Raw genomic sequence first — 8,809 nt, forward strand, 5'->3', positions numbered from 1 at the left:
TAGTTACCTCCTTTATTTGGAGAAATCACGAAAAAAAAGTAGAAAACTTTGAGCTAAAGTCCTGTGGAACATCGTCTGGTAGCTGATTGGCTGCTGCGAGTCCCTGTTGACCCTTGACTGGTTACAAGTTGTGGATAAGGGGCGTGGCCTTTTAAAAGTAAAAGCTTCAACTCCCAGAAAAAAAGTTTGGAAAGTTTTAGCAGAGCTGAGAAGTCGGAGCTGAGAGCAGCAGAGAGCAGCGGGCTGAACGGACCTGCAGCAGCCGCCGGTGGAGAATGGTCCTGGGCTGAGAGCTGAGCGGCTGATTCAGCCTCTTCCTTCCCTCTGGATTGTGGAGCCCACTTCTTCTCAGCTTGTCTTGCTGGCTCCTGGTGCCCAGTCCTGCTCCCTGGCCCGTTGGATTCTGGTGCCTACTTCTGACCCCTGCCCTGTTGGGCCCTGGAAGAACCTAGACTTGCCCCCCAGTCCTGCTGGTTTCTGGTGCCCACTCCTGCCCCCTAATGATGCAGGCTCGTTACTCTGTGGCTGAACACAACACCCTGGGGGTAGTGCCCTACTTGAGTGAGCAGAACTACTACAGGGCAGCTGGCACCTATGGCACCATGACTACCCCAATGAGCGTTTACCCCGGGCATGAGCAGTACACCCCGGGCATGAATAGGTCTTATGGACCCTACCATCACCACCATCAGCCCTCAGCGCCGAAAGACTTGGTGAAACCCCCCTACAGCTACATCGCCCTGATCACCATGGCCATCCAGAATGCCCCTGAGAAGAAGATCACCCTCAATGGCATCTACCAGTTTATCATGGATCGCTTCCCCTTCTACCGGGAGAACAAGCAGGGATGGCAGAACTCCATCAGGCACAACCTGTCCCTCAATGAGTGTTTTGTCAAGGTGCCCAGGGACGACAAGAAGCCTGGCAAGGGCTCCTACTGGACCCTGGACCCCGACTCCTACAACATGTTCGAGAATGGCAGCTTCCTGAGGAGGAGAAGGAGGTTCAAGAAGAAGGATGTCAGTAAAGACAAGGAGGACAGACACCAAAAGGAGCAAAACAAACTCCAGAGCCCCAGCATGGATCTGCCCAAGGATGCCCAACATGACCACAAGAAAGTCATCATCAAGAGTGAGTCCCCTGAGCTGCCAGTCGTCACCAAGGTGGAGAACATGAGCCCTGACGGTGGCAGTGCCATGCAGGACAGTCCCAGGAGTGTGGCCTCCACCCCATCTGTGTCCACAGAGAGCTCCATCCCTGATCACCACCCTTCCAGCAATGGACTCTCAGGCTTCAGCGTGGAGAACATCATGACCCTAAGAACTTCTCCTCACGGGGAGCTGAGCCCTGTGCCCTGTCGAACAGGTATGGTACCCTCCCTGCCCATCTCCTATGCCCAAAGTCAGCCCTCCATCTACAGCCAGGCCTGCACACAAGCCATGGACGGTGGTGGGAGCTATCAGTGCAGCATGAGGGCCATGAGCCTCTACTCAAGTGACAGGTCAGGACATATGTGTGTGCCCACCACACTGGACGAGGCTGGCACTGACCACCACAACGGGGCAACGTCTCCACTGAACTCCATGAGCCTCAACTCCACCCCGGAGAGCGTCCTGACCTCCAGCCACCACCAGCAGCAAGGAGGAGCATCAGGACAGACCCCTTCCTGGTACCTCAACCACAGTGCAGAGCTCAACCACATCTCTGGGCACAGCTTCACCCCCCAGCAACAGACATTCCCCAATGTTAGAGAGATGTTCACTTCCCATCGCCTGGGCATTGAGGGCTCAGCCCTGGGGGAGCATCAGGTGAGCAGTAACGCTAGCTGTCAGATCCCCTATAGAGCTACCCCCTCCATATACCGTCATAGCAGCCCATATTCTTATGATTGCACTAAATACTGACCCCTTTCCCACCATGACGTTATAAGAGCATTCCAGGTGCCAATCATGAGCCCAGATGCCAATTATGAGGGCATCACCTCCCCAACAAAGACTATTGCAAAATGTAAAACTCGTGAAATTGTGTCCTAGAAATTCAGACAACGCAGAATTACTTGAAAAATGGAAATAAAATGGGAAGAAATAAAATGCTAAATGTTAGATTTGCCCAAATATTGTTTTCATCTACAGAGTACGTGATTGAGGGCAGTCGATTATAAGGGGCAGTAGGTTATAAAGGGCAGTGGATTATAAAAAGTAATGGATTATAAGGGGCAATCCAATGTGTCTCATGGGAGGTCATCTGTCTTCAGAGTCCTTTATATTAATATTTAAAGTTGAGGTCACTGGATTCTTCTGTTGTTACATTTTTTTGCTGTTCTGTTGTTACATTGTTGCTGAGGTTTCGTCACTCCCCCCCCCCCTGTATATAATATTCTGCAGCCACGTGTAGACCTTGTCGTGTCTTGTTTTATTACAGATTATAAGTTTATAATTTATTTTATCTTTCTCTTGCTGGGACGCCCCTCCCCCACCTTTGCCCCAGCCATGTCTCAATCCTATTCTTATTATCTCTGTGGTTTATTGTCGTTGTCTCCTTGTGTCTTATTATTACCTGAAATAAATCCTTGTTGGTTACAGCTTCTGTATGGTCACATGAGCGTCTTATTTATGGGAGGGGCGTGCGGATGCAGGGTTGTCGGGGGTTGTCGGGCACTGCCAGTCAGTGCAGGCTGCATTGTACATGTATATAAGGTTCATTTTCCATGTGATACATTGAATCTTGCGTAAAATCTTACCATTTAGCGCCCCCCTCCCCCTGAGTGTTGTGGTCCTCTCTGGGTCAGTCATTGACTCTGGAGCGTCAGGTTATTTACTCTCTTTGCCACAGAAAATGTGAAAAGCTGTAAAATATCTGAGAGCTTTTTCCACAATGTTTATTTATGGAGCTGAAACTAAAGTGTGTAGAATCCCCGCAGCTGCAGGATGAGGCCGGGATCTGAGATATTCGCCACTGCCTTATGGAGCCGATCCGATTATTATCGCTTTAAATATCGACGGGTTCACGTGCAAAGTCGCCTCTTCATCGCTCTATTAGCAGTCGCGACAGGGGCCATATTGTGCGCCAATACTAACCGGGACCAGCGAGATTTACCGGTGCGGCCTCATTTCCCGGACAGCGATAGCAAATTATTACTGTTACTATATGATTGTTATTATTATTATTTCTTAGGTATAAAATGTAATTATTTAGGAGCATAATTACCGCCAGCATTACAAATGCAAATAAAGTCGAGATCTCGTTAATTGCTGAGATTATTATATTATTTCCTATCTTTTGGAATAAAATGATCGATTATAATTCCATTTATTGGCCTGGAGCGGGTCGGCGATATTGTAGGAATTAGTCACCATTATTATTATTATTATGTGTTATAATAGTTCGTATCCCTTCTGTGCGTTATATTATTATAGCATTCTGGGTTTCTGTTTATTATATTACTGCGGTTGGAGACATTTTCTGTTTTTAGATCATTTCTCCGTTTCCAGTTTTTGCGGCGGTCGCATCCCGACTTCTGTATTACAGATCGATTACAATTCTGTCGTTTAGCCTTTTCCACAAAATATAGGTTCACACAAGGCAACTTTTAGTTCATGATCCGAGGGGATAGATGATATCGGGGTCTCAGGGAATTCTAAAATATGATAACAAATGTGGAACATTTTCTCCGCCACACAAAAAGTTTCCCCAGAAGACGCAATATAGACCGACGGAAGGGGCAATGCAGATGGGAACCATTGCTGCTTTGTATCTGATAGTGTGGTGAATTATATCCCTGTTATTACATGAGATGTTAATATTAACCTTCATTTCTCCAACTGGGCTGCCGAGAATTGCTGGGAATTGTAGTGTCACCATAGATGAAAAGCCGAGGTTTGAGCATCACTGATGATGATGTACTACTGCTAGTGATCATTTTATTATTATTATTTAGTGACCCCTCATTTGAGCTGCTGTTGGTTAATAATTGCACATATAATTCTTAAATATAACACAGGGAGAGATTATATTTTACTGAAGCTTTATAGTCGGATTGTTCACGATATTCTGATTATTTCCGTTTTTTCCAGACATCACAAAGATTCCCATTAATTTGTATCGGAAAAGTGAAAAATGTAAAGATTGTGTAAATAGGGATTCTCATAAAGTTTCACCAGTTTTAATTTACTTGAACAATCTATTTATAGAACAAGAAAAATAACGTAGAATCCGGCAAATACAAACTACCCATTATATTATTATTACGGTATTATTATGTTTATTAGAATTACTATTATTGTTAGTGTTATAACTCATCATCATCATCATCATCATCATCACGGTCAGGATAATACCAAGATATGTATCATTAATCTGCTGTGCGTTGTCGGGTTGTCAGGGACAGTTGTAACACTTGTTGCCTTTTTAGGGCAAGCGTCATTAAATAAAGCTTGCCCAGCTGTTATTTGCAGAGATGCTGAGGGTTGTAGTGCTTTGTAATTTACTATGACACATCTGAACGTAGTGCTGAATTTTTAGGCAACTTTGTATCTTGGTCTTATCTGATAGACTTTGTATTGTGGTTTTTACTGGGGAGATGATGATGATGATAATGATGATGATGATGATGATGACGACGATGATAAAACGACTGGTACTTGGAATTATCACCCTCATCATTTCCATCTGCACACCCGGGGTACAGGACAGCGACCTTATATATAATCACAGGAGGGACTTAGCCATTTCCTTAAATTGCGGCAATGATCTGCAGATTTGGATCTGTGTTGCGTTAAGGATGAGTGCAGGACCCTGCAGTCTCCTATATGTGCCAACACCCTATAGAATAAGACATTAACCCTTCCAGTACTCACCCTGTAATAATTAGTGTCTGGCAGTAATTTATAGATCTCTCAATTAAATCCTAATCCATGATGTTGTGATCAGAATGCCATTATTATCATCATCCCCATCATCATCACCATCACTACCATCATCATCACCATCATTATAACCATCATCATCATCATCGGCCCCAACGTCACCATTTAGATTTTTTTTCACCATCATCCATTAACCCCGTCTGTTACTTTACTCTGCTTACATCTTTGTCTCATTCCTGTAATCGCCTCATCGTTTATTAATTCCCTATGTTCATGAACGACGCTGTTAATAAGCCCTGAAAGAACTATAAGTCCCAGCAATTAACCCTTTACGAACAACCTTGTCATTTAGATCCATTGTCAGCAACAATAACCACCCTGCGTTTAGGGATCTGCAAGTCCTAGTGACAATTACAAAACACCCGAATCTGCTGAGACTTGTAGTCCCTCTTCTGCATGCAGATCATGAATCCTCATGCCTTTTAGAAAATAAAATCACTAATGAGCACCGAGCAGGGAATCTAATAACAGAGCAGATTAGGGGACAAGTGTCATATACATGAAAGGGAAGGGGGTCTCCGCTAGCACTGTGTACATTATTACATTATAATGAATGGGGAAAATATGACATTTGTGACTTGTGCTGTCAGTTCCGATAGTGACCACTAGGGCGGCTCATGTCCCTGTGATGAGGATATTATGAGATGTTTGTGTCTTCAGGCTGCTCCTTCCCTTCTGTGTGAGGTTTCACATATAAATGCATAGGTTTAACCCTTCCTGTGCCTATAACTGAGCTTTGTGGATACATTATAATAATGCTTAGCATTATTATATTATTAGTGCATTGCGCTCTAAGGGTATTTTCACACAAACTATTTTTTTGTCCAATATTCGAACCAAAAAAATTAGACCAAAAATAGGACTGGAATAAAGCATATTATTCTAATGATGAACAGTCAGCAAAAAAAATTGCAGCATGTCTTATTTTGTTGCAATTCTCGAACTAAAATTGCCCATTCAAGTCTATGGTTGCAATAAAAAAAATGGATTGCACTCGTTTGATGTGACTGCGATTTGCATTTATCACATGTAACCGTGGTAATGTTTAAAAAAAAAGGGTGCAGAACACATCATGCTTTTTAAAAACTGGATGCAAAACGGATGAAAATCACTTGGGAAAAATCACAGAAATGCAAATAAGTCACATAAAAATTGTATAAAAAATTGGTCCAATTTTTCAGTACAACCCCCCCCCCCTGCACCTGTCAATATACCCCAAAGCTGGCCAGAGCCAGAACGATGCATCCTGCATGATCAGTAATCCGCAAGGGCCTTAATAATTGTTGCATCTGGGTCACAAGAAAACTGGAACTGATGAAATTTGGGTTTTCATATTGCACCTTTTTTCTTAGTCGTTGATCAACGTGGCCATCGTATGACTCGTGAGCATTATGGCGAGGTGCGCTATTTTAAAGACAGTTGCTGTTCTGATGCATTTAAGTATTACGTTTTTGAAAACATTTTGAATGTAAATCACCTCGGTTATTTCCTAAAGGAAATTCTGATGAGAAACCAAAAAAATCCTCCGAGTTATTGAATCACTTCTAACAGGAAAATGAAGAATAAACGTGTCTCACGCAGTCCGGTCCGCGCCGGTCGCAGGAGTCATCCAGGTGTAGATTTGGTCTGATGTTGGAGGAGGTTTAATTTTCTATTTATGTTTTCATTTTTAATTATTTTCTTAGGCTGGTTTCATGCAGCCTTTTTTGCATAAACATCGCTCTTTTTGCATTTTGATGCAGCGGCGTTGTTTCTGTCAAAATTCCCTGTTTCCAGATGTTTGCTGAAGGTCACGAGTAAATATGAAACTCTTTGCAAACATGGCTTTTTTTGTAGTACTATTTCTTCTCGCTTTAAGGGCTTCAACAAATGAGCGTAAGCGCAATAATGCTTGCTCCTGCGTAACGTATTTTCGCAGTGAAGGAGTGATATTTGCACGCGTGCCTGCATCATTGACATTGGCGGGGGAGTCACCTCCACCTTAAATGAAAAGGCTTTTAAGCCAAATTAGGTGCCGGAGTTCGCGGGTATACACAGTGTATACCCACGCATACATATGTGCACATTTGCGCACCACCATAGACTGCTATGAGGACCTTTGGTGCGCAATTGTACACAAAAATAGAGCATGTTGCAAAAAAGAACAGTGAGAATGGAGCCATTGAAAGCAAAGGGTTCTATTCTCTGCACAAGTGCGCTCGTGTGATGAAGCCCGAAGGGGTCCTTCACACGTTGGTATTTTTCATCACCATTTTGTAAGCCAAAACCAGGAGGGGTCCAAAATACGGAATAAATACATTATACTTTCTCTCTGTATGTCCCAGTGTTGGCTAACAAATGACTAATGAACAATACGCCCGTGTGAAGGAGCCCTTATACAGAGAGCTGAGGTCTCCACTGATTTGCATTGCAGAATTCAAACCTGCATTTTTCATGTACGTTAAAAAGAAAACCGCAGCACGTCCTGTCTGGGTCTCTATTACGGACCAATATAGCCCATTGAAGTCAATGGGATTGCGTAAATACGCAGTGAATACACGATACATGTACATTCACTGCGCATTTACACAAGCAGGAAGGAGAAATCTATTGGACCTTCTTGTGTGTTTTTTTCATGAACGTGAGGGCTTAAACACGGGAACGTGTTTCTCTTCCGTTATGCGTCCGTGATAATCATGGCGACACAACAGGTCAAAATGATTTCAATTGATTTCAGTGGTTTCGTTTTCACTAGCGGGATTCTCGCCTGTTAATTGCTTAGCCAGGAAAAGATACCGTAGGACGCGCTCCATCCCTCCCGCACAAAGTATTAACTACGTGCCGGTAAGATCGGGCAGGACCTTTCCTACCGCTATTTTTTTCAGACTCCTGTGCTATGTTGTGGACTTTGAACGGCCAGCAAGAAAAAAAAACCTTGTTCTTGTGCAACTACGTAGCGGTGAGCGTAGCTGCGCATACAGCCGTCTGAAGCCGCCCTAACAGTTTAAACACGAGCGTGTTTTTCTCCCCCTATACAGCCATATAACAGGACCAAACCAACCAGTGATCTCTATAGGAGTTCAGTGGTTTCATTTTCACTGCGGGAATTTCTCGGGCGCGAATACTACGGTCAAGAAAATGTACGACATGGCCGATCTTCCCTGCAAGTAGTGAACTCATCGTACGGGGAAGATCGGGCGGCCGCTATCTTCCCAACCCCTTTATAAACTCCCGCACTCTGGCGCGGAGTTTGAACTGCTGCAGAGGGAGAGAAAATCTCCCTCGTTCAGACGCAACTACGCGCTGTACTGCCGAGCGTATTTATGCGTACAGCAGTGTGCTTTCAGCCTGAATACACAAGAATGTCGAGATACGTAATGAATATGCTGAGATTCTCGGGCACAACTCACATCGAACGACACATCGACATTCCGTCCGTCTGCTGTTCCATGTGCATGTGGTATTCTCGTCCAAAAAATTGGCCAAAAATACGACATTCTGCAATTTTTTTTCCTCTGACTACAGTATCCATCTGATTAAAAAATGAATTCTCTGCGTTTTGTGTACGGGATTTTCCCACGCGCAAAAATGAGTAAAAACACACTCATCTAAAAGAGTCCTAAAAGAAATCTAATGTAAATCTAAAGGGCCAATCACATGACCTTTTTTTTACGTCTATTTTTTGAAAACTTGGTACAATCAAATTTTTGCATAATTGCCTTCATATATTTATTCTTGTCTATACGTTAAATACGGAGCGCCATCTGCGCCATAGAAAATCATAAAAATACCAAGGCATATACAGAAAAAAATGATGACAAGGTTGTAATAACACATCTGTAATACAGCAAGAAGAGGACCCCAACAGGAAGGACATAAGTGGTACAATGGGATTTAAAACGCAC

The 8,809-nt window shown here is 43.5% G+C and overlaps 1 protein-coding gene across 1 annotated transcript; it reads left to right on the forward strand.

Moving 5' to 3' along the window:
* Window positions 1–220: 220 nt before the first annotated feature.
* On the forward strand, window positions 221–2,581 carry FOXC2 (forkhead box C2). Its single transcript, XM_066583000.1, has one exon. The coding sequence runs from the start codon at window positions 501–503 to the stop codon at window positions 1,902–1,904; it is 1,404 nt and encodes a 467-aa protein (XP_066439097.1). The 5' UTR covers window positions 221–500; the 3' UTR covers window positions 1,905–2,581.
* The last annotated feature ends 6,228 nt before the right edge of the window (window positions 2,582–8,809 follow it).

This window comes from Eleutherodactylus coqui, chromosome 11 (genome assembly GCF_035609145.1).
Source record: "Eleutherodactylus coqui strain aEleCoq1 chromosome 11, aEleCoq1.hap1, whole genome shotgun sequence".
NCBI classification, from domain to species: domain Eukaryota; kingdom Metazoa; phylum Chordata; class Amphibia; order Anura; family Eleutherodactylidae; genus Eleutherodactylus; species Eleutherodactylus coqui.